Here is a 24,067-nt window from a genome sequence, read left to right as displayed (position 1 = left end):
TCTTGGGTCAAACTCTCTGCTAAGCTTCACTTTTATGTGAGGTAATACAGTCTTCTTCCCATCGTTTTCCTGCCTTTTGTAAAGTTTGATGAATCAAAAACATGGATTAGACTTATAAAACACGCAGTAAGGTTGAGTGTCAGAATGCGTAGGTTCAACAGTTTCACACACACACACACACACACACACACACACACACACACACACACACACACACACACACACACACACAGCACACACACACACACACACACACACACACACACACACACAGCACACACACACACACACACACACACACACACACACCACCACCACCACCACCACCAACACACACACACACACACACACACACACACACACACACACACACACACACACACACCACCACCACCACCACCACCACCACACCACACCACACCACACCACGCAAACACACATGCGCGTGCGCACATGCACATGCACATGCACACTTCCAAAGCAAGCTTTGATAGTTTCTATGGGCAACCGTTTGTTTGGTAACTCTGATGGACGATATTGATTGTTAGTTGCAGCTCCATTTTGAATTACCATACACTAACATGCAGCAAGAGAGACAAACACGCACACCATCCATTCTCCTATTTCAGCAACCTTGTACTGTAGGTACTGCAAACTGTACTGAACACAAGTTCTAATTCCTCTCTAATTCAGTCACTTTTGTGATGGAGGTACTTCTGCAATCATAATGCGAGATACCGATAGATGTCCTGTATAGCCATCATAAGTCGTCGAGTATCCATTACACTTTCCAATGTTGAATCCAATTGTGACTTGACCTGCTGGAATGTTCTCACAGTATCCCTCAATCTGTCTGTGACGGTGAGGATTATCATTAGCTGGATCACCATGCACAGCTCCCTCAATAGTCATAGGTCCACTGCACTCATTACCGTTGAATGTAAAATACCATCGAGAACAGCAAGAACCACTGGAGCAGTAAACCCTGAGAGTTCCTGCATATGCAACATGTAGAGATGAATTGCTGGCATGTTTCCTAAAATTACAGTTCTGTTGAAAAGAAAGCAGAAACAAGTTACACGTTGATAATTGTAATCACAAATCGAGTTGGAATAACCTGAATCAGACCGCTGTCCTTACTATCCTGTCTATACCACACACACTGTTTCCAGTTGACTGTCACAGCTTCTCCTTTCTCTCCTTTCCTTCCTGTTTCTCCTTTTATTCCTTGTAGACCGTGTGGACCTTTTGGGCCTTGTGGGCCTATCTTCCCAGCATTACCTTTACCACCGACATCTCCAACTAATCCTCTCTCCCCCTTTATCCCTTTCTTTCCTTCCCTTCCTTCTTCTCCTTTTATTCCTTGTAAACCATCATCTCCCACTAATCCTTTCTCTCCATTCATCCCCTTTTCTCCTTTCATTCCATCTCGTCCGGGTGATCCATTTACTCCAGGTGATCCAGGTACTCCAGGAACACCAGCAGACACACACGTCTACTCAGTAAACACAAAAAATTATAATAATATATTTTAATTAATACTTGATAAACCATCCTAACCTGCTGATTTCTCTCATCCGACACACTTTGACCACCAGAAGTAGCAATGACTTGAATGAGCACCAGAACTGTCACAGAAAATGAAAACATGATGATGACCGATATCCTCGATACTGATGAAGTGAGCTGGTGAGCTTGCTCTTATATACTCCTCCTCACACACCCTCACATCCGGGGTGGGTACAGTCTAGTCTGAAACAGAATATTTCCACCTAATCTGATGTTTCCAAAATCCATCTACAAAAGAATGTCTCAATAAGTTTTCATATCCATCTCCTCCTCTTTTCCACTTCTGTGATGCTCGAGCATGTTGTCATTGTCATAGATGAGACATCACTTTTGTGACAACACTCTATTGCATTGATCTCTCACATTGTCACCCACCACTGGCAATATGATAAAGTGTGCAAAAATTATTAACTCATTGCAAGCACCATTTCACCCAAACAATAGATAAAGAAACATCATTTCATAAATGATCAAACAGTAAGCTAGATCTCCCCACCAAATCAGTAACAGACATTAGAACGGCTCGACATTTATCACGGAAGTGTTTGGAAGTTGCGCGTGCGCAATAACTTTATACATACGAGTGTTTTTTCCAATCTGTAGTTGTCGCTTGTTGTCTTGTGGCGTTGGAGATTTTGGATGTGGGCACAACAATGAGAGTCTTTACGACGATACTAACATCCGACTCTTTACCATCTCGCACAGCCACTCTAGCGAGCAGAAGAGGTCACGTGATCAACACAACCTTGTACGACAGTAAGAATATACGGCTACTGGAAACTAAATAACACCTTTATAAGATAATCTACAGTAGTCTACATCTGCTATTTTAATCAATAAAATTTATTATTATTTCTAACATATTGCTTTGATATTAATGAAGAACAATAACATAAAACTGAGAATTTCATGGCAAAAGTTGTTAAGACGGGACTGTTTATTGTACTCTTGTTGAACAATATGCCATGATTGATTTTGTGGCATCTTGTGCTTAATTAATTAATACAAGGTATACCTGTTGGTTGTATGATAGTGCACATGCTTGTTGGGACTGAGAATCACATGTGTTTGACAGACAGATATGCAGGCAGATTGAAGCAATTTTATTTAGATAGATGAACAAACAGATGGACAGACAAGACAGACTGAGAGACATGCACGCAGACTGACCAACAGACAGACAGATTGGCTTGACTAAAATGAGCACCAAAATATTCTTCTTTAGTTATGGGGTTATTTAACAACTGAATGGCAATCGTTGTGGTGTGTGTGTGTGTGTGTGTGTGTGTGTGTGTGTGTGTGTGTGTGTGTGTGTGTGTGTGTGTGTGTGTGTGTTTCTATTTGTGTTATGTATTCTTACTGCTGTTCGATGACACGCCTTCCTACTCTCTGAGCTTGAAATAATGTTCAGACTCATTAGACGTTTATGGGCCATTGGTTGTCATCAACACCCTAGTTTGAACATGAAACTTCAGGTATGAATTGCGATCATCTACAGTAGGGGCTGATCTCTAAATCAATGTTCTTTTGGAGTGGTGGGTTGGTGTCATTGCATTGAAGATGTTTGATGCCAAAATGTTAATTGCTATTAGGTACTAGTATTTAGAGGTTCTTTGAAATTCTTCTGATTGGTCTGCATGCCTGGGTGACAATGACAATCTGTTGTCTTTTATTAGCACATGTTTTACCTACCTAGACATCAGATTTACGTTTACAGTGTGCATTTGTTGACAGAAGGTCATTGATATGCAGAGTACTAAAGTCAATGGAACCTTTTTTGCCATGACAGTTTACTGTAGTTTGCATAAGCATGTACCCTTTCAATCAGTGTGTGAGTGTAGCATTTCAGATTATGTCCCAATTAGAGGGGAGGGTGGGTGGATCATCACTAATCTTAATGCTGTTGACATAGAAAGAAACATTTGCCATTAGGAAATGGTTTTAACAGGAAAGCGATATAATTTTAGTTTCTTGTTGTAACAATTGTGATCAGGAAGGGTCACCAGAGTTGGTCGTCATATTTCTTGTATCTTTTGAACCTTATAATATTTAACACTTGTATTTTTTGTCACACTGTCTGCATGTGATTGTTTGACAATATGTGTAATGGATGATTGACTTAATACTAATTAATTAATTAATTTTTAGATCAGAAATCTACATAGTTGCATAAAAATGGCAGAAGATTTTGTATTACCAGAAGTAAGGATACACACTATAGTACACCTTCGTTAATTGAATAAAAACCACATTCATTGCATGTTTGTTGTAGCGTTTAGCTCATTGTCTCATGTTGGCTCACGATTTTCGGTGACTGTCGGACACACATACTAATCACGAAGACAAATTACAGGTAACACGTACTCTACGACACATCGTATGTACAATGAGTCGAGACCAAACTCTGAATTCTAGATCAAGAACATTATATACCATTTGGTGAAGGGCTTGGTCAGAGTATTACTGAGCGAACGATAGCAGCACGGCGACGGATGCCGATCCTCACGTAATCACTTTAATCCATTAATGCAGACGGTACTAAAACTGGTTTAACTGGTATACCTTTCATTACTACAGACGTACTGTACTGTTTGTTCTTTATACAATACTCATGTCGGTTTGTACTGTATATGTACATGGTGAATACATATTGTTGGCAGATTACTTGGATTTGCTGTCTTTTTGTAGTCCGAATATCCATGCACATTTTGTAACCCAAATATTCATGCAGATGCACATGCAATGCTCTACCTGAATGATTGTCTTCATTGTTTGGGTCGGGGGCAGAAACAGCTTTCTCGGTTCAAGGTAGTATCCTGCATGCACTAGCTGTCAACAAATTGACTTTTGCAAGCCAAGAAATCAGAGGCATATTGAGAATGAAGTAGTTGTACGTGGGCAGACCTACCTGGATGTTAATTGAGCCTCTTTGTCACTTCCACACACGTTCAAAACGAACGAGGGAAGTTTATGAACATTTTTACAGAATAGAGTTTGTGGCAGTTTACAAACATTTGTGGTTACAAACAACATATTGATTTACAGTAGCATGAGGTTGAGTAGGACTGCCCTCATGTCTTGAGGTCTTGCCCTTGTGGGCGAGGGAACTGCTATATCCATTGCCCATGCATAGATACTGAGATCCAAGATGAACTACTCACGTAATTCAAATATTTTTTAATATACCAAATGCGGTGTTTCACCGGTTTTTAACATGTGTGATCGGTCTCGTCATCAATTTGTACTGCATCATTATCTTCAGGCCAAACCAAAAATTGTCAAAGTTGAGTCGGGTAACCCAACCAACCCTATTTCCCAAAATATTTTTTGCTTTGACATTTTTACGTTTCTTATAGCAACAGTGTCCTCGCACTGCAGTGCGGACGCACCTGCTTTGTTGAAGTCAACTAGGTAAATATAATTGTTCTACACGGTACAGTGTGTAGTATGCCTGCCCTTTGCACTACAGTAACGAGGAAGGTCCACGCTGTTTGATAAATGGTAGAGTGCTGAAAGTAGCTGAGAGGTGGATGCTGGACAGCCTACTGATGCATCAATGATGTCATGTTGAACACCTGCAGAGTGCGTGCACAGCTGAAGCGAGAAACCGATTTCAGGTGGCACGTTTTTTCTTTGTAACAGCATCAGTGTATCTGTATCGATGTACTCGTTGACTTACATCAGGAATAAAAAAATAAAGAAAAATAAATAACCCGATCGATCAACCATGTTTATTGAGGGAATGATGTCAAGTTTTTTACTTATCCACCAACTGTGGAATCAATTGACTAGCAATAGTTGGCATGGTTGTCCGCAACTTCCTCCCCATTAACAATTGACCAGGAGACACTCCAGTGGCTTCATGTTCTGTAGCTCTATATGCTAACAATCCCAAGTGTGGATCTTCCCCTGCGTGCCAAGCCTTCTTAATCAGGGCTTTGACAGTCCCCACAGTCTTTTCGGCTAGTCCATTTCCTTGTGGATGTCTAGGAGATGACGTGATAAGTCCTGCTGAAGTTCTTAAAGTCCTCACTCACAAACTGTGGTCCATTATCTGTCACCAGTACATTGGGAATCCCAAATCGTGAGAAAATACCCTTCAGTGCTAGTACAATATCCGTTGATTTTGTTCCTGTGAGCTGTTTAACTTCCGGATACCTCGAGTAATAGTCAACAACCACTAAAAAATGCATCTTTTCTACTTCAAATAGATCCGCACCCAATTTTTCCCAAGGTCTTCCTGGCATTGGAGTACTACAGAGTGGCTCTTTCCTCTGCTCACTCGCATATCTTGCACACGTTGTACAGTTGGAAACTATTAACTCCAACTGACTATTCATTTGCGGCCACCATACTGACTGTCTTGCTCGTTTCTTGGTCTTTACTATTCCCAAATGCCCATCATGTGCCAGCTTAAGCATCTCCTTTCTCATAGACTTGGGAATAACTATCTGATGTCCCCTCAACAGTAACCCGTCAACCACAGTCAATAAATCCTTATGGCTCCAAAACGGGCGAATAGCAGCAACAACCTGAGTAACCCGATTTGGCCATCCTGCATTGACAACCCTGATCAACTCTTGCATATCTAAATCTTGACGAGTTGCCTCCTTGATCCTCAATAGACCATCTTTTGATGCTGGTAATGCATCTCTAATTCCCTCAACGTGTTCTTCAACCGCCTTTATCAACTCATCCACCATGCTATCTACATTAGCAGGACTTTGTGGTCGTCTAGACAACGCATCAGCTACTTGCAACTCTCTCCCAGGAACATAGACAACTTGAAAGTTAAATTTCATCATACGCATCTTAAAACGTTGAATCCGCGGAGGACTTTGATCTAAGTCTTGCTTGTTCAAAATAGTGACTAAAGGTTTATGGTCTGTTTCAATGGTAAATGGCTCATCTCGACCCAACAGAAATGATTCAAATCGGTCACATCCCCAAACCAAAGCCAATGCTTCTTTTTCAATTTGTGAAAAACGTTTTTCTTGATCTGTCAACGTTCTTGATGCATACATAACCGGTGCTTTTCTTCCATCTGATTGAATTTGCAGCAATGCAGCACCCAGACCATACGAAGAGGCATCGGCCGAGACAGCTGTTTTAGCTTCAGCACTATAAAATGCTAAAACTGGTGCTTGAACAATCATTTGCTTCAAATCTGACAAACAATTTTGATGCTCAGCTGTCCAGATCCAATCTGTATCCTCACGAAGCAGGTTTCTCAGTGGACCTGCTTTGGGAGAAAATTCAGGCAAAAACTTGGCCAAATAACTAAACATCCCCAAAATAGTGCGTAATTGATCTTTATTTGTTGGACTCTCTAGTGAAGTTACTGCACTAATCTTGTCCGGATCAGCCTTCAAACCTTCGTTAGACAAAACATGACCAAAAAATTTGACTTCCTGTTTCCGGAGCTGGCATTTGCTCATATTCAGCTTCAATCCACTGGCCTTACATTTCTCTAAAACCCGCCTCAATCGTTGATCGTGCTCTTCTTTCAATAAAACAATCACAGCCATCTATCCCTGCCAAAATCTGCCTCATCACTCTCTGAAAAATTTCAGGACCAGAGGTAATGCCAAATGGCAATCTCAGACATCGGAAACGTCCAAATGGTGTAATAAACGTTGTTAGCAACGAGCTGCTTTCATTTAAAGGAATCTGCCAAAATCCTGATTCAGCACCCAGAGTTGTAAAACACTTAGAACCGTGCATCTTAGCAAAAATCTCCTCAGCCACAGGAATTTGGAATCGTTCATGTCTTATAGACTTGTTGAGCTCACTGAAGTCAATACACACTCTTATTTGACCATTCTTCTTAAGAACTGGCACCATAGGTGCAATCCAATCTTTCGGTTCAACCACTTCTTGAATAATCCCCATCTTCTGCATTCTCTCTAATTCAATTCTCAATTTTGGCAGCAACGGAAGCTTCACACGTCTAGGAGCAAAAACTGAATATGGAACAGCACCTTCTTTCAATCGAATTTGATAGACATGATCCCTTAGAAGTCCTGGAGTACCAAACACAGTAGAATAATCTTTCAAAACTACGTCCTTTACAATCTGATTGTCATTTCTATCTACTTCAGCAATTCGTTTGACCAGTCCTAGATTTTGACATGCACTTAGTCCCTATATTGGTGAAGCTGTTGCCGGCACGACATAAAACTGCAAATGGTGAGTTGTTCCATGCTCCACCTGACACAAGCATTGTCCATCTACTGGCAGTGGTCTAGATAACCCATGTGGCATTAATCTAATTTTAGCCGGTTCCAGTACTGGTTTAGATGTCAGTCTACAATAAACACTCCGAAGCAGGACATTAACTTGAGCTCCTGTGTCTAGTTTAAAGTTTACCATAATGCCGTTAGTTCTCAGAGACATAGACCACACATCCGACTTTGAGCCACCTAGAGCACTAATAAACATTTCAGCAGGCTGTTCTTCTTGCATCATCATTTCCTGCACTTGTGCTTCATTAGCCTTGCACTTACTTGCAAAATGTCCGCGTAGTCCACACTTTAAACAATTTCTTGTGAAGGCAGGGCATCTCCTCTCTGGATGATTCCTTCCACACTTAGGACAATCTCGTATGAATTGCCAGTCTCCTGTCCTTTTACTTTCTTTCCTAACAGCATCTAGGTCGCCTGCTGTACTGGTGGATCCACTTTCCAACTCTTTCAACTGAAACTGGGACAGTTCTGATGCGTTGCATATCGCCACTGCTTTCTCTAACGTCAAGTCCATCTCTCTCAACAACCTCTCTCTCAATCTTGACTCCAGAACTCCACAAACTAACCTGTCTTTAACCAATGACTCACTGATCACTCCAAATTCACACGTCTTCTCTAATGTACGCAACTCAGTAACATACTGGTCTATTGCTTCTCCCTGCAATTGATTTCTCATGAAGAAGCAATGTATTTCGTATGTCACGTTTCGTTTTGGAATGAAGTATTCTTCAAACTTTTTCGTCACGTCTTCCAGCTTATCTTTGCTTTCTTCAGGGCCGAAAACGAAGGTGTTATAAACATCAAGAGCCTCGGGCCCAATTGAATGTAAAAACACCGACGTCTGCACAGGATCCCCTTGAGATGTCAACCCTGAAGCTACCCGATAGATTTCAAATCGCTGTCTCCATTTCTTTCATGCCATGGCCAAGTTTCTTCCCGTCAACGATAGATGCTCTGGAGGGTTTAGACGCTCCATCTCCTGGTACCATGTAGTATACTTAAAGTATAGCAATAAAACACAACACGTAAACAAGCGTAACAACTAGAAATACAACACCACGTCTGCCTTCCTGCAGCCAGTATAAGTCTAACCCCCGGATGTCCCAGTCAAACCATTTACCAAACCCCGTATACTACATTCATGACGATTCAATGAAACTCCTTCAACCTCTTATAGACAAATAGAGCAACAGCCGCCAGTTGCACTGTAAAATATGCTACAGTATTGATTGTAGAAACTAAATTTTGGTTTCCGCCTTCAATTCATCTAGTGAAAGGATCACTTGTTTATTCGCTGCCGGATCAGATGGAGGATTGCTCGGCCATATCAAAGCAACGAACAGAGCTTGTGCAGTGGACATTAAGCGGATGCGCACTAATTTCACTGTCATATTTATTGGTCAGGACTCCAAGGTATCTTAATACGGGACTTTCTTGTGAAAATAAAAAAGATGACATCGAAGAAAAGAAGCAAAGTATGACGTCAGACGTAGTGTGTGAGAATTTAATAATCCGTGTTTGTCATCTATCATGTGCATATTATATTTAAGAATTTAGTCTGTTCCTCACAGACGCAACAGACGAGGTTTGTTGAGACTTTGCTAAGACGTGTCTGTTTAGGATAGAACAGGACAGTCAGATCCCACTGATATTGACAGATCTCATTTGCCTGTCTGTTTGCCGTCAGTTATTTGTTGTCTGTCTCTTGTCTGTCTGTTGTTTGTCCATCTGTTTGTCTGTTCATTCGTTTGTCTGTCTGTTTGTTTGTCTGTCTAGCAGCCATTCTTGATGATGTTTCGTGCACACAGTCGAAGACAAAAGAGGCCGGACATACAGAAATTTTTGAGTTCAAAAAATATTTTTAATTATTTTATAATTTTTTGAGGGTAAAATTTTCAAAAAGAGTGTATCTAGTACACAAAAACATTGGGAGCAGTAGGGTAGTGTGTTACATAAACACACAGAGCCTGGACAGAGTTAATTAAATGGATAGTTAGATAGCAATATTGGTTTCTAGTGATGTGTTAGGATATTGATAATTCAATTATGTAGCAGTGAATTATAATATGCAATAAAATTTTGTTGTAATTTATTTGTTTGTTCTCACAGCCGGTTGTGGTGGCGAAGGTGAATACATTGATGTCACTCGATTTATGGACACCGCAGTCGTTTGGCAAAGATTTCGGTAAGCTGGTACTGTGGTGGTTTATACTGCACGAGTGTAAAGCATAGCTGCTGACTTTGTGAGCATGTAGATATGATATTATCTTTGACATGTAGACAGTAAAGTTGTGATATTTTTAGAGTAGATAGTTGACAGTGTTTAATACATGTGGGCAACATATCTCAACTGTGGTTAAATGCACAGGCGTAGACACATACACACACACACACACACACACACACACACACACACACACACACACACACACTGTCACACACACACACACACACACACACACACACACACACACAAAACACACACACACACACACACACACACACACACACACACACACACACACACACACACACAGACAGACAACACAGACACAGACACAGACATGCGTGCGCGCGTGCACACACAGACACACACATACAGACACACACACACACACACACACACACACACACACACACACACACACACACACACACACACACACACACACACACACAAACAAACACACACAAGGCACACATGCACACACACACACACACACAAACACACACACACACACACACACACACACACACACACACACACACACACACACACACAAGACGCTCATGCGTGCACACACACACACACACACACACACACACACACACACACACACACACACACACTCAGCACACAAACACACGCGCGCGCATTTACATGAACACACTTCCAAAGCAAGCTTTGATAGTTTCTGTGGGCAACCGTTTGTTTGGTAGCTCTGACGGACGATATTGATTGTTAGTTGCAGCTACATGTTGAATTAATCATACATACACTCACATATGGCAAAGAGAGACATGCACGCACATCATCCAGTCTCCTAATTCAGCAACCTTGTACTTTAGGTACTACAAACTCTACTGAACACAAGTTCTAATTCCTCTCTAATTCAGTCACTTTTGTGATGGAGGAACTTCTGCAATCATAATGCGAGATGCCGATAGATATCCTGTCCAGCCATCATAAGTCGTCGAGTATCCCTTACACTTTCCAATGTTGAATCCAATTGTGACTTGGCCTGCTGGAATGTTCTCACAGTATCCCTCAATCTGTCTGTGACGGTGAGGATTATCATTAGCTGGATCACCACGCACAATTCCCTCAATAGTCATAGGTCCACTGCACTCGTTACCGTTGAATGTAAAATACCATCGAGAACAGCATCGACCACTGGAGCATAGGACCCTGAGAGTTCCTGCATATCCAACATGTAGAGCTGAATTGCTGTCATGTTTCCTAAAATTACAGTTCTGTTGAAAAGCAAGCAAAAACAAGTCACACGTTGATAATTGTAATCACAAATTGAGTTGGAATAACCTGAATGAGACCACTGTCCTTAGAATCATCTCTATACCACACACACTGTTTCCAGTTGAGTGTCACAGCTTCTCCTTTCTCTCCTTTCCTTCCTGTTTCTCCTTTTATCCCTTGTGGACCTTCTGGGCCTTGTGGGCCTATCTTTCCAGCATTACCTTTACCACCGACATCTCCAACCAATCCTCTCTCCCCTTTTATCCCTTTCTCTCCTTTCCTTCCTTTTTCTCCTTTTATTCCTTGTCCACCATCATCTCCCACTAATCCTTTCTCTCCGTTCTTCCCCGTTTCTCCTTTCATTCCATCTCGTCCGGGTGATCCATTTACTCCAGGTACTCCAGGAACACCAGCAGACACACACGTCTACTCAGTAAACACAAAAAATCATAATAATATATTTTAATTAATACTTGATAAACCATCCTAACCTGCTGATTTCTCTCATCCGACACACTTTGACCACCAGAAGTAGCAATGACTTGAATGAGCACCAGAACTGTCACAGAAAATGAAAACATGATGATGACCGATATCCTCGATACTGATGAAGTGAGCTGGTGAGCTTGCTCTTATATACTCCTCCTCACACACCCTCACATCCGGGGTGGGTACAGTCTAGTCTGAAACAGAACATTTCCACCTAATCTGATGTTTCCAAAATCCATCTACAAAAGATTGTCTCAATAAGTTTTCATATCCATCTCCTCCTCTTTTCCACTTCTGTGATGCTCGAGCATGTTGTCATTGTCATAGATGAGACATCACTTTTGTGACAACACTCTATTGCATTGATCTCTCACATTGTCACCCACCACTGGCAATATGATAAAGTGTGCAAATATTATTAACTCATTGCAAGCAACATTCTAGACTTCTGTGACCTCTTATTATCAAAACCAAACGAGCAACTATAATAATTAACTGATACTGTACGTAATTCGATCACTATGTGACAGTATAGACAGCCCATTGGGGCAACTCATGCAGTCTGTCAGCTGACAGTCCCATCATTAATAACTACAGTGTAGGGTAGGTGTACCTAATTGTGGACACTCCCCGGTAATTTGGGTTACAATCGCTGTTTTCTCTGGTAGCCTGCACGAAGAGACAGTGAAACATGTCCGATATACGCACCAATGTCTAGGCTTCGTAACGGTACCTGTACGACTACAATCGCACAACGTCAGCTAGTGCACTAGCAAAATATACGGGATAACGTCTGTAAACAGCTTGGACGCGGGGTGTATCCTAATTGTGGACATTGTTTTCTCCGTTACAGAAAGCGACTGAGCCTGAGTAACAGCTGGACTAGATACCTGAATGGTTGCCTCACAAGCTGGTATTTTGGGCCGCAATCAAAACCATGTTCTGTGGTGTATCACCTCTGTGTAAAATGGCGTCGTGCCTTTCAAATTTTGCAGAAACCAAATGTTCTGTTTACGACGCAATGCAGGAGACGATCAATCATGTTTAGTTAAACGTCTCAACTGTAAACTGTGGTTCTAGCATCTTTTGCGTTGCTGGTAGAGCTGATTATTGATATCAGACCAGGTAGTTTTGACCTTCCACCTATCCTAGGTGAGTTTGCAGGTTTTCATTTTGTGTCTTATTGTTGCCAGATCTAGTAGCAGTGAAGACAGTCAAATTCTGACTGGATTATTAATGTCGCTGATATTGACATTCCACCTTCTTTGTTCGTTCTCATTTCATACCCTATTGTGGCCAGATGTAGTAGCAGTGAAAACAGCTAGATTGTCAGTGGATTACTGATGTCTAGATCTAGTATGAATGAAGATATTCAGGTGTTTACTGGACTGGAATTACACGTTCGCTCCATGCACATAGTGCGCTTCTTTAGCACGTTACAGTCAACGTAACTATAGGGTCAAAACTTTACTAAGGTACTCGATAATTGCTTAACTAACGTCAGGGCACTTGCATGATCCAATAAAAGAACGATTCGTGTACCTTGAATTTGTGGTCGTGATGGGAGAAACGTTGTACGTGCTAACAGTTTCGCAGGGGAATCGTCGTGATACACCACAGAACATGGTTTTGATTGCGGCCCAAAATACCAGCTTGTGCGGCAACCATTCAGGTATCTAGTCCAGCTGTTACTCAGACCCAGTCGCTTTCTGTGGCGGAGAAAAACATGTCCACAATTAGGATACACCCTCGTTTGAGCTGTTCACAGACGTTATCCGTATATTTTGCTAGTGCACTAGCAGACAGTGTGTGATTGTAGTTGTACAGGTATTGTTCCAAAGCTTAGACATTGGTGCGTACATCGAACATGTTTTCCTTTCTCTCCGTTGCAGGTTACCAGAGAAAGAGTGTTTGTAACTTAAATTACTGGGGAGTGTCCACAGGAACACCTACCCTAACACGTCATTTTAGCATCTCCACTACAAGTAACAAGAAAAGAAAAACAAAAGAGCGTTTACCTCTTCTGACTCTCTGGAAGAGGCCAAAAGATGAGCAGAGTAGAAGACGTTAGAACGGATCGACATCTTCACTGAAACACACGGAAGAAGTTGCACATGCGCAGTAAAATTTGTAGACCAACTGTCTTGTTGGAGACGTCCAATCTGTAGTTGTTGCTTGTTGTCTCGTGGCTTTGGAGATTTTGGATGTGGGCACAACAATGAGAGTCTCCATGACGGTGCTAACATCCAACATTACCACGTGCCAACTTCCCACTGTCCCAACCTTCCGGAAGTAGAAGGGAGAGGGATTGGCATTTCTAGCAAGACAGAAGAGATCACGTGATGTCGTCTCTAACATAATTTACTTTGTCTTGTACAGTTATCGGTCGACGAGTCCGGCTGCTGTCAAGAAGGTGCGTTCCATCAACCAATTCTCCAGTGTGTTTCTGTTTTATGAATTTTTTCTGCAGAGATCAATGCAGCTGCTGCAGCGATTGAAGTGTGTGCATGATGAACTGACTCACGAGCGACTACGTAACGATCTGTCAGCAAAAGTTGTAAGTCAGCTCTCCTTTTCCTTGCTAGAGAGTGTCACACAATGTGTATGTACGAAATTTGATTACAAATTTCTTTATTCACAAGCAACGAGCATAATGTGATTGTGGCATATACACTATGACCGTGTTTCCACTAGCTGCACCTTAAACTAGTTTAACTTAAATACCTTTATACACTAAAGCAGTTCAGGAAAGTGACTGTTTCCACTAGAAACTTGCACATTCAGGATGTGCAAAACAAACCGTAAAGGAATGTTGTAGTATTCGCCAAGCGACACTTGTTTTGAAGTATTGGGCTGCTCTGTTGCCTATTCAAAGCAACTGTTAGTTGTCACTGATTCAGCACCTACTACACTCGAGCCTCCCTAATCCTACAAAGGTATGGGACCTCATGTGTAAACGTAGTTGGGCAAAGCGTGTGAGTATATATTCAAGAAGAATGTGTGAATGTATTTAGAATGTGGACGGTTGAATGCCTGCTGAAGGACAAGAGGCCAACAGATAAACTAGACAGACAGATAGACAGACTGGATTGAGTAGCTGAAATGGCAAATACAGACAGACAGACAGACAGACAAATGGACGGATGGATGGACAGATTATTTTATTGATCTTGAACTTTAAAATGATGCAATGAGCAAACCCTTAAGCAGCTTGATATCTTGCCATCAGATGTACTTGTTACTGCTTACATACATTAGTTTGTATGCCTATAGTTGATTTAGGTCTAAACTGTTGCTATGATTTCAGGCAAGGATCACTGTGACATGGTCAACTGCAGAAGCGGATATATCATCGAAGACTTACCAATTGACCAGTTTTGGAACGGCTTCGAAGATCTCTCTGGTAAACAGTTGTATACAACACGACATTCTAATCTGGAGTGACGTGCGCTCTTTACAGCTCGAATGGTCGACGATCAAGGCAAACCCATGTTACTCTGTTACTCAAGCTGAAGGTTCGAGTTGATTCGCAGTTTGTGACGTTTATGTTTATTTGTTTGGCACAGCAGCATTGACAATAAACTATCCATCTAAATACAAGCCCCAGGGTTTGAATTGAATGGTTGAATACAAAAAGCTTGTTTGTGTAATAATTAAAGACCTGGGGCTTGTATTTAGACAGGGCTTTTATGGTATGAAGATATGACTGCATGCTAGAGTTGCAATATACTACTGGTATCTGTTCACGTGATCGTCCAGCTACATAAAAATTACAGCGAGTCGTCTGCAGTGTAGGCTTCAAAGTCTGATTTTTCCAAGAGTGCTACATCTTCTTCCTTCTGTTCTGTGACATCCGCCGGCCTCAGCTCACTGATTGTGATTGGTCATTGCTTAGGTAGAGATGATGTTTGATCTGCTTTCCACTGCTTTCATCCTTCATGCAGGCTGTTAAAGCATCCTCCACATCATCAACAGTGGTAGTGATTCTCACACACTTGAAAGAATGTATCATAGTTTCAACTGAGTGGTTGAATAGGTGCCTTAGCTGCAGATTGAAACACATCCCGCCTCTACGCATGCAGCCGAAGGTAGGGTGGGTCTTTTATTCAGTCTGGGTCTTTTATTAAGATTAACACCCAGACTATATATAAGTTGTGAAACAGCTTGAATTTTGGTGGGGCTTGCATTTGAACGGATACGGTGGTGGGTAGTCGTAGTCTCTCGATGATCTATTGTCTTATGTTTTTAGTGTTTGACGTAGGGTTAGTACATTGTATTGTCTTGTTAGATTTGAAGATTTGATGGAAAACGGTCCCTTACCGGAATACACAGGACGAGATGATCGGCTAAATCTTGCAGCCAGGTTTGTTTTAGTCGATTCATTGATCTATTGGTGAAAGTTGACGAATGATTGTGCCATTCTTGTTTAGACTTCCGGATCGAATTGTGAAGCCTGACTTAGTCCTAAGATGTACAATGCATATGGTGAGTGTTACAACGTACTGTTTGTTGTTGTGTATTTGGTTTATCAAGTTTATGGTTTTCTTATTCCAGGCTCAGCAGCGTACCCGAAGGAAGGAACGACCAATCTACATCTCGACATGTCTGATGCAGTGAATGTCATGGTATGTGTGTAGCTGTTTTGAAATAATCCTGTTGTTTGTGTTTTATAACGCCCGTGTAGCAGAGCTGAGCGAGGTGGTAGAGGTGTCTGTGTTGTCTGTCTGTCTGTCTGTCTGTCTGTCTGTCTGTCTGTCTGTCTGTCTGTCTGTCTGTCTGTCTGTCTGTCTGTTTTAGTTCTCTATTGTATGCATAGTCTGTGTTGTGCGTTGCAAACAGCATCGAGCACTTACGCATTCATTCACTATGCTCACTGTACGTTGGCATCCAGTTGCATCCAGTCTCCATTGTGACACGAGCGCACAACACTACGTCAGATGTCGATTATGACGAAGCTTGTCAACGTCAACGTTTCTTTGGTCACGTTTGCTGCTGTTGACAAGCAGATTTCACAAACAGCAAATACTCTAACTGTAGTTTACGAGTTGTTTTCTACGAAACAAAAGAAGACAATTGAGATAGGATTGCGCTTCATGCATACCAATCTGGTATTTAGATGACCAATTTTCAGTGCAGCGGCAACACAGTGACTTCAAGTGCTGTCCACCAGACGCTTTCTCACCCAGAAGTATGACGCAGCGAGGAAAGGTCTAGCTACAGAGACTAGAGCATAACGTGGTACGCACTAAGTGTTTGGAATAGCAGACAGATTGCAGGCAGATTTTTACACGATTTACAGTTTCGGGTCGATTCGCAACAAGTTACATAGTCGGCATTCATTATATTTACTATCTCAACCTTCAGACTTCTAATGTGTTGTGTGCATTACTGATCGATGCTGATTGGTAGGGTGCCTTGTGGCACATCTTTGCTGCAGAGGATGCGCCAAAGATTCGACAGTTGTTACTGAAAGTGAGTCGAGAGAGAGGCATGGAGTGTGAGGCAGACAACGATCCTATACACGATCAGGTTTTGTGTATTATGAAGAGCAGTCGGGTGTGGTTAGTTTGAAGTGTGTGTGTGTGTGTGTGTGTGTGTGTGTGTGTGTGTGTGTGTGTGTGTGTGTGTCTGTGTGTGTCTGTGTGTGTCTGTGTGTGTCTGTGTGGGTGTCTGTGTGTCTGTGTGTCTGTGTGTGCGTGTGTGTGTCTGTGTGTGTGTGTGTGTGTGTGTGTGTGTGTGTGTGTGTGTGTGTGTGTCTGTGTGTCTGTGTGTGTGTCTGTGTGTGTGTCTGTGTTGTTGTTGTTGTTGTAGTGCTTTTACTTGGACAAGGAACTTTGAGAGAGGTTGCGTAGAGAGTATGGAGTAGAAGGGTGGGCTATTGCTCAGTGCGTTGGTGATGCTATCTTTCTTCCTGTCGGCACTCCGCATCAGGTGAGTTGTATGTGTCTTGCTGCATTAGTGGTGTGAATGTGTAGTGTAGTTTTGTGTGATGCTTCTGTCATTGTGTGTGTGTGTGTGTGTGTGTGTGTGTGTGTGTGTGTGTGTGTGTGTGTGTGTGTGTGTGTGTGTGGTGTGTGTGTGTGTGTGTGTGTGTGTGTGTGTGTGTGTGTGTGTGTGTGGTGTGTGTGTGTGTGTGTGTGTGTGTGACAGTTTGTGAGTGTGTGTGTGTGTGTGTGTGTGTGTGTGTGTGACAGTTTGTGAGTGTGTGTGTGTGTGTGTGTGTGTGTGTGTGTGTGTGTGTGTGACAGTTTGTGTGTGTGTGTGTGTGTGTGTGTGTGTGACAGTGTGTGTGTGTGTGTGTGTGTGTGTGTGTGTGTGTGTGTGTGTGTACGTGAGTGCATCCATGTGAGTGGCTTGCGTGTCTATTTTTATTGTGTCTTTCTGCCACTCAATGGCAAATCTGCCTACTCTCTGAGCTTGAAATAATGTTCAGCCTCACTAGCCGTTTATGGGCCCATTGGCTCCATACTTTACTTTGAATGTGAAACTTCAGGCATGAATTGCACATCATCTACAGCGGGGGCTGATCTCCAAATCAAATAATTTTGTTTTGGATGGGTGTGTAGTGCCAATTTTGTGGTATTGAAGATGTTTGATGCCAAAATGTTACTATTTAATTGAAGACTCAAGAGATTCTTTGAAATTCTTCTGATTGGCTTCTGCATCCCTAGGTGACAATGACACTCTGTTGTCTTAGCACGTGTTTTGCCTACCTGAACATCAGATTTACATCTGCAGTGTGCATTTATTAGGTGACTGATATTGAGAGAACTGATCTACTAAAGTCAATGGAACTTTGTTTGTGATGGCAGTTTACAGTACTTCACATAAACGTGTGTCCATTCAATCAGTATGTGGCCGCAGCATCTCAGATTATGTCCAGATTAGAGGGGAGTGGGTTGGTCATCACCAAATCCTAATGTTCTTGGCATTGAAGGAAACATTTTCTATCTGGCAACGTCCCTAACAGGAAAAAAGATGTAATTACAGTTTCTTGTTGTAACAATTGGGATCAGGAAGGGTCACCAGAGTTAGTCGTTTAAACTTTGTGGGATCTTTTAACATGGAGGGCTTAACATTTGTCCATTTGTGTGTGTGTGTGTGTGTGTGTGTGTGTGTGTGTGTGTGTGTGTGTGTGTGTGTGTGTGTGTGTGTGTTGTGTGTGTGTGTGTGTGGTGTGTGTGTTTGTGTGTGTGTGTGTGTGTGTGTGTGTGTGTGTGTGTGTGTGTGTGTGTGTGTGTGTGTGTGTGTGTGTGTGTGTGTGTGTGTGTGTGTGTGTGTGTGTGTGTGTGTGTGTGTGTGTGTGTGTGTGACATCAGATTTACACCTACAGTGTGCATTTATTGACAGAAGGTGGTTGATATGCAGAGTAGGTCAATGGACCTTTTTTTGCCATGACAGTTTACAGTTTGCATAAACATGTGCCCTTTCAATCAGTGTGTGGGAGCAGCATTTCAAATTTTGTCTGAATTAGAGGGGATGGCGGGTGGGTCATCACTAATCTTATAATGCTGTTGGCATTGAAAAACATTTGCCATTTGGAAATGTCCCTAACAGGAAAACAATGTAATTTCAGTTTCTTGTTGTAGGAATTAGAATCAGGAAAGTCACCAGAGTTGGTTGTTTATATTTCTTGTATCTATTGAACCCTATTTCATGCTTGTATTTTGTCACACTGTCTGCATGTGATTGTTTGCCAATATGTGTGTTGGATGAGTGACTGAATATTAATAATTAATTAATTTTAAGGAAATCTACATAGTTGCAAAAAGATAGCAGAAGATTTTGAATCACCAGAAGTAAGGATGCACACCATAGTACTCCTCTGTTAATTAAAAGAACGTCATTCAATGCATGTTTGTCTAGCATTTAGCTCATTGTCTCATGTTGACTCATGAGTTTCGCCGACTGTCGGACACACATACTAGTCACAAAGACAAATTACAGGTAACGCTCTACGACACATCGCATGTACACCAAGACAAGACCGAACTCTGAATTCTAGATCAAGAACATTATATACCATTCGGTGAAGGACTCGGTCGGAGTATTACTGAGCGAACAATAGCAGCACAGCGACGGATGCCGATTCTCATGTAATCGCTTTAATCCTTTAATGCAGACGGTACTAAAACTTGTTTAACTGTTATAACTTTCATCACTACAGACGTACTGTACTGTTTGTTCTTAATACAATACTCATGTCGGTTTGTACTGTATATATATATATATATATATATATATATATATATATATATAGCGCTGTTGACTGCTGTTTCTCGACTTTGCCGGTTGTACAATGTATCATGATGAATACATATTGTTGGCAGATTAATTGAATTTGCTGTCTTTTTGTAGTCCAAGTATCCATGCACATTTTGTAGCCCAAATATCAATCTGTTCAGATTTACATGCAACGCTATATCTAAATGATTGTTTTTGTTGTTTGGGTTGGGGCAGAAACGGCTTTCTCGGCTCAGAGTAGTATCTTGCATGCACTAGCTGTCAACAAATTGGCTTTTGCAAACCAAGAAATCAGAGACACCTACCCGGATGTTGATTGAGCCTCGTCACTTCCACATACGTTCAAACCGAATTAGGGAAGTTTATGAACATTTTTTCTTACGAAATAGAATTTGTGGCAGTTTACAAACATTTGTGGTTACAAACAACATATTGATTTACAGTAGCATGAGGTTGAGTAGGACTGCCCTTATGTCTTGAGGTATCAGGTCTTGCCCTTGTGGGCGAGGGAACTGCAACATCCATTGCCCATGCATAGATACTCTGATCCAAGACGAACTACTACACATAACTCAAATGTTTTTAATGTAAACTTGATACATAGACTTGATGATTGATTGATTGTATGTACTGTGAAGGTTTTCTACTGTTGTCTTCCTACATCTTTCCAGGAGTCTGATATGGCAGTCGCTCACTACAGTAGCAGACTAGCTGCTTGTGCTCAGAGCTGGCACGATGAGAATGTTTGGAGTTTTGAGCTACCTTGTGGGCATGCCTTGTAGTTGCACTGCAGGATGTGGTGGGTCAGACTCTCTGCTAAGCCTCACTTTTATGTGAAGTAACACGGTCTTCTTTCTCTGTTCATCTTTGTTCTGCCTTTTGTAAAGTTTGATGAAACCAGAAAACATGGATTAGAGTTATAAAACAGGCAGTAAGGTTGATTGTCAGATTGAGTAGGTTCGACCATTGTAGATACACACACACACACACACACACACACACACACACACACACACACACACACACACACACACACACACACACACACACACACACACACCACTTCGAAAGCAAGTTTCGATGCTTTCTATGGGCAACAGTTTTTTTTAGCTTTGACAAACGATATTGATTCTTAGTTGCAGCTACACTTTGAATAAATCATACATACACTCACATACTGCAAGAGAGACCATCCATCCTCCTATTTCAGCTACCTCATACTGTACATACTACAAACTGTACTGAACACAAGTTCTAATTCCTCTAATTCAGTCACTTTTGTGATGGAGGAACTTCTGCAATCATAATGCGAGATACCGATAGATATCCTGTATGGCCATTATATATTGTCGATGTCCGTTTGTTACAGTTTCCAATGTAGAATCCAATTGTGACTTGACCCGCTGGAATGTTCTCACAGTATCCCTCAATCTGTCTGTGACGGTGAGGATCATCATGAGCTAATCCATGCACAACTCCCTCAATAGTCATAGGTCCACTGCACTCATTACCGTTGAATGTAAAATACCATCGAGAACAGCACCAACTACTTGTGCAGTGAACCCTGAGAGTTCCTGCATATGCAACATGTAGAGCTGAATTGCTGTCATGTTTCCTAAAATTACAGTTCTGTTGGAAGAAAGCAAAAACAAGTCACACGTTGATAATTGTAATCATAAATCGAGTTGGAATAACCTGAATCAGACCGCTGTCCTTACTATCTGATCTATACCACACACACTGTTTCCAGTTGAGTGTCACAGCTTCTCCTTTCTCTCCTTTCCTTCCTGTTTCTCCTTTTATCCCTCGTGGACCTTGTGAACCTTGTGGGCCTATCTTCCCAGCATTACCTTTACCACCGACATCTCCAACTAATCCTCTCTCCCCCTTTATCCCTTTCTCTCCTTTCCTTCCTTCTCCTTTTATTCCTTGTCGACCATCATCTCCCACTAATCCTTTCTCTCCATTCATCCCCTTCTCTCCTTTGATTCCATCTCGTCCGGGTGATCCATTTACTCCAGGTGATCCAGGTACTCCAGGAATACCAGCAGACACACACATCTACTCGGCAAACACAAAAAATCATAATAATATATTTTAATTAATACTTGATAAACCATCCTAACCTGCTGATTTCTCTCATCCGACACACTTTGACCACCAGAAGTAGCAATGACTTGAATGAGCACCAGAACTGTCACAGAAAATGAAAACATGATGATGACCGATATCCTCGATACTGATGAAGTGAGCTGGTGAGCTTGCTCTTATATACTCCTCCTCACACACCCTCACATCCGGGCTGGGTACAGTCTAGTCTGAAACAGAACATTTCCACCTAATCTGATGTTTCCAAAATCCATCTACAAAAGATTGTCTCAATAAGTTTTCATATCCATCTCCTCCTCTTTTCCACTTCTGTGATGCTCGAGCATGTTGTCATTGTCATAGATGAGACATCACTTTTGTGACAACACTCTATTGCATTGATCTCTCACATTGTCACCCACCACTGGCAATATGATAAAGTGTGCAAATATTATTAACTCATTGCAAGCAACATTACACTCAAACAATAGATAAAGAAACACCATTTCATAAATGATCAAACAGTAAGTTAGATCTCCCCACCAAATCAGTAAGAGACATTAGAACGGCTCGACATCTTCACGGAAGTGCTTGGAAATTGCGCGTGCGCAATAAACTTTATACATACGAGTGTTTTGTCCAATCTGTAGTTGTCGCTTGTTGTCTTGTGGGGTTGGAGATTTTGGATGTGGGCACAACAATGAGAGTCTTTACGACAGTACTAGCATCCGACTCTTTACAATCTCGCACATCCACTCTGCGATAGCGAGCAGAAGAGGTCACGTGATCAACACAACCGTACGACAGTAAGAATATACGGCTACTGGAAACTAAATAACACCTTTATAAGATAATCTACAGTAGTCTACATCTACTATTTTAATCAATAAAATTTATTATTATTTCTATCACATTTTGCTTTGATATTAATGAAGAACAATAACGTAAAACTGAGAATTTCATGGCAAAAGTGTTTAAGACGGGAATGTAAATTGCACTCTTGTTGAACAATATGCCATGATTGATTTTGTGGCATCTTGTGCTTAATTAATTAATAGAAGGTATACATGTTGGTTGTATGGTAGTGCACATGCTTGTTGGGACTGAGAATCACATGTGTTTGACAGACAGATATGCAGACAGATTGAAGCAATTTTATTTAGATATACATGTAGATTGAACAAACAGATAGACAGACAAGACTGACTGAGAGAGATGCATGCAGACTGACCAACAGACAGATTGACTTGACTAAAATGAGCACCAAAACATTCTTCTTTATTTATGGGGTTATTTAACAACTGAATGGCAATCGTTGTGTTTGTGTGTGGTGTGTGTGTGTGTGTGTGTGTGTGTGTGTGTGTGTGTGTGTGTGTGTGTGTGTGTGTATGTGTGGTGTGTGTTTCTGTGGGGCACGGTGGAGCAGATGGTAGAGCGTTGGTGATTACATTCGGGATCTTGTATTCCATGATGAAGGTTGAAGGTTCGATCCTCGTGGAGGCGACACTGTCGCAGTTTCCTTGAGCAAGAAACTCACCCACACTTGCTTCTCTCGACTCAGGAGTATAAATTAGTACCTGGTCGTTGACTGGGGTGGACAAGACCGCTGGCTTGGCAGCAACATCATGCAGCAGACGGGTACGTGTGGGCCTTGGTGTCAAGTCCCAGAGCTGCGCCATTGTCAGTGCCCCTGGATGACTCTGGCCAAGCTGCAGGTGGATTATAGCGCTGGCCCCAAGACTCCACTTAGCGCATGGAGGCCCTGTCTCTAGCGGCAGGGGGAGCTATCTTCACGACTGACCTCAAGGTCGACGTCGAAAGACGTGGAGGGCTTAACATTTGTCCATTTTTTGTCCATTTTGTGTGTGTGTGTGTGTGTGTGTGTGTGTGTGTGTGTGTGTGTGTGTGTGTGTGTGTGTGTGTGTGTGTGTGTGTGTTTCTATTTGTGTTGTGTCTT

General features: G+C 41.8%; 5 protein-coding genes and 1 long non-coding RNA gene across 6 annotated transcripts; 2 read left to right on the top strand and 4 right to left on the bottom strand.

Moving 5' to 3' along the window:
• Nucleotides 1-559: 559 nt before the first annotated feature.
• On the bottom strand, nt 560-2,039 carry LOC134194250 (collagen triple helix repeat-containing protein 1-like). Its single transcript, XM_062663178.1, has 3 exons — nt 1,561-2,039; nt 1,118-1,495; nt 560-1,050 (listed from the first exon to the last, which is right to left on the bottom strand). Exons 1-3 carry the CDS (start codon nt 1,648-1,650, stop codon nt 694-696), a joined length of 825 nt encoding a protein of 274 aa, XP_062519162.1. The 5' UTR covers nt 1,651-2,039; the 3' UTR covers nt 560-693.
• Nucleotides 2,040-2,157: 118 nt separating this feature from the next.
• Nucleotides 2,158-15,222, top strand: LOC134178654 (uncharacterized). Its single transcript, XM_062645573.1, has 9 exons — nt 2,158-2,325; nt 3,718-3,771; nt 3,842-3,922; nt 3,985-4,075; nt 9,086-9,289; nt 9,924-9,999; nt 14,158-14,191; nt 14,249-14,339; nt 15,086-15,222. Exons 5-9 carry the CDS (start codon nt 9,121-9,123, stop codon nt 15,220-15,222), a joined length of 507 nt encoding a protein of 168 aa, XP_062501557.1. The 5' UTR covers nt 2,158-2,325; nt 3,718-3,771; nt 3,842-3,922; nt 3,985-4,075; nt 9,086-9,120.
• On the bottom strand, nt 7,030-8,803 carry LOC134178753 (uncharacterized protein K02A2.6-like). Its single transcript, XM_062645678.1, has 3 exons — nt 8,734-8,803; nt 7,780-8,669; nt 7,030-7,713 (listed from the first exon to the last, which is right to left on the bottom strand). The coding sequence occupies exons 1-3, from the start codon at nt 8,801-8,803 to the stop codon at nt 7,030-7,032; spliced, it is 1,644 nt and encodes a 547-aa protein (XP_062501662.1).
• Nucleotides 11,314-12,440, bottom strand: LOC134190228 (complement C1q and tumor necrosis factor-related protein 9-like). Its single transcript, XM_062658664.1, has 3 exons — nt 12,392-12,440; nt 11,781-12,166; nt 11,314-11,715 (listed from the first exon to the last, which is right to left on the bottom strand). Exons 2-3 carry the CDS (start codon nt 11,868-11,870, stop codon nt 11,314-11,316), a joined length of 492 nt encoding a protein of 163 aa, XP_062514648.1. The 5' UTR covers nt 11,871-12,166; nt 12,392-12,440.
• Nucleotides 15,223-16,223: 1,001 nt separating the features above from the next.
• Nucleotides 16,224-20,946, top strand: LOC134176981 (uncharacterized). Its single transcript, XR_009969415.1, has 7 exons — nt 16,224-16,263; nt 16,333-16,403; nt 17,188-17,709; nt 19,528-19,577; nt 19,645-19,725; nt 19,784-19,903; nt 20,661-20,946. It is a non-coding gene; the product is annotated as an uncharacterized LOC134176981 (long non-coding RNA).
• Nucleotides 20,947-21,289: 343 nt separating this feature from the next.
• Nucleotides 21,290-22,632, bottom strand: LOC134176966 (collagen triple helix repeat-containing protein 1-like). Its single transcript, XM_062643664.1, has 3 exons — nt 22,149-22,632; nt 21,718-22,083; nt 21,290-21,651 (listed from the first exon to the last, which is right to left on the bottom strand). The coding sequence occupies exons 1-3, from the start codon at nt 22,236-22,238 to the stop codon at nt 21,295-21,297; spliced, it is 813 nt and encodes a 270-aa protein (XP_062499648.1). The 5' UTR covers nt 22,239-22,632; the 3' UTR covers nt 21,290-21,294.
• Nucleotides 22,633-24,067: the final 1,435 nt, after the last annotated feature.

This window comes from Corticium candelabrum, chromosome 1 (genome assembly GCF_963422355.1).
Source record: "Corticium candelabrum chromosome 1, ooCorCand1.1, whole genome shotgun sequence".
In the NCBI taxonomy this organism is placed as follows: Eukaryota; Metazoa; Porifera; class Homoscleromorpha; order Homosclerophorida; family Plakinidae; genus Corticium; species Corticium candelabrum.
The sequence above is the reverse complement of the archived record's forward strand: the minus strand, read 5'-3'. Positions and strand labels throughout refer to the sequence as shown.

What these genes read in the sequence shown, in the direction of transcription:
- LOC134194250 (XM_062663178.1), bottom strand. Translation starts at nt 1,650, where the DNA reads ATGTTTTCATTTTCTGTGACAGTTCTGGTGCTCATTCAAGTCATTGCT. An exon ending in CGGATGAGAGAAATCAGCAG is followed by an intron (nt 1,496 to 1,560) that starts GTTAGGATGGTT and finishes TTTACTGAGTAG; the next exon opens with ACGTGTGTGTCTGCTGGTGT. An exon ending in AGGACAGCGGTCTGATTCAG is followed by an intron (nt 1,051 to 1,117) that starts GTTATTCCAACT and finishes TCTTTTCAACAG; the next exon opens with AACTGTAATTTTAGGAAACA.
- LOC134178753 (XM_062645678.1), bottom strand. Translation starts at nt 8,803, where the DNA reads ATGGTACCAGGAGATGGAGCGTCTAAACCCTCCAGAGCATCTATCGTT. An exon ending in CGGGAAGAAACTTGGCCATG is followed by an intron (nt 8,670 to 8,733) that starts GCATGAAAGAAA and finishes TGACATCTCAAG; the next exon opens with GGGATCCTGTGCAGACGTCG. An exon ending in ATGGACAATGCTTGTGTCAG is followed by an intron (nt 7,714 to 7,779) that starts GTGGAGCATGGA and finishes TCACCAATATAG; the next exon opens with GGACTAAGTGCATGTCAAAA.
- LOC134178654 (XM_062645573.1), top strand. Translation starts at nt 9,121, where the DNA reads ATGGAGGATTGCTCGGCCATATCAAAGCAACGAACAGAGCTTGTGCAG. An exon ending in GTCGTTTGGCAAAGATTTCG is followed by an intron (nt 10,000 to 14,157) that starts GTAAGCTGGTAC and finishes TGTCTTGTACAG; the next exon opens with TTATCGGTCGACGAGTCCGG. An exon ending in GTCCGGCTGCTGTCAAGAAG is followed by an intron (nt 14,192 to 14,248) that starts GTGCGTTCCATC and finishes TTTTTTCTGCAG; the next exon opens with AGATCAATGCAGCTGCTGCA.
- LOC134190228 (XM_062658664.1), bottom strand. Translation starts at nt 11,870, where the DNA reads ATGTTTTCATTTTCTGTGACAGTTCTGGTGCTCATTCAAGTCATTGCT. An exon ending in CGGATGAGAGAAATCAGCAG is followed by an intron (nt 11,716 to 11,780) that starts GTTAGGATGGTT and finishes TTTACTGAGTAG; the next exon opens with ACGTGTGTGTCTGCTGGTGT.
- LOC134176966 (XM_062643664.1), bottom strand. Translation starts at nt 22,238, where the DNA reads ATGTTTTCATTTTCTGTGACAGTTCTGGTGCTCATTCAAGTCATTGCT. An exon ending in CGGATGAGAGAAATCAGCAG is followed by an intron (nt 22,084 to 22,148) that starts GTTAGGATGGTT and finishes TTTGCCGAGTAG; the next exon opens with ATGTGTGTGTCTGCTGGTAT. An exon ending in AGGACAGCGGTCTGATTCAG is followed by an intron (nt 21,652 to 21,717) that starts GTTATTCCAACT and finishes TTCTTCCAACAG; the next exon opens with AACTGTAATTTTAGGAAACA.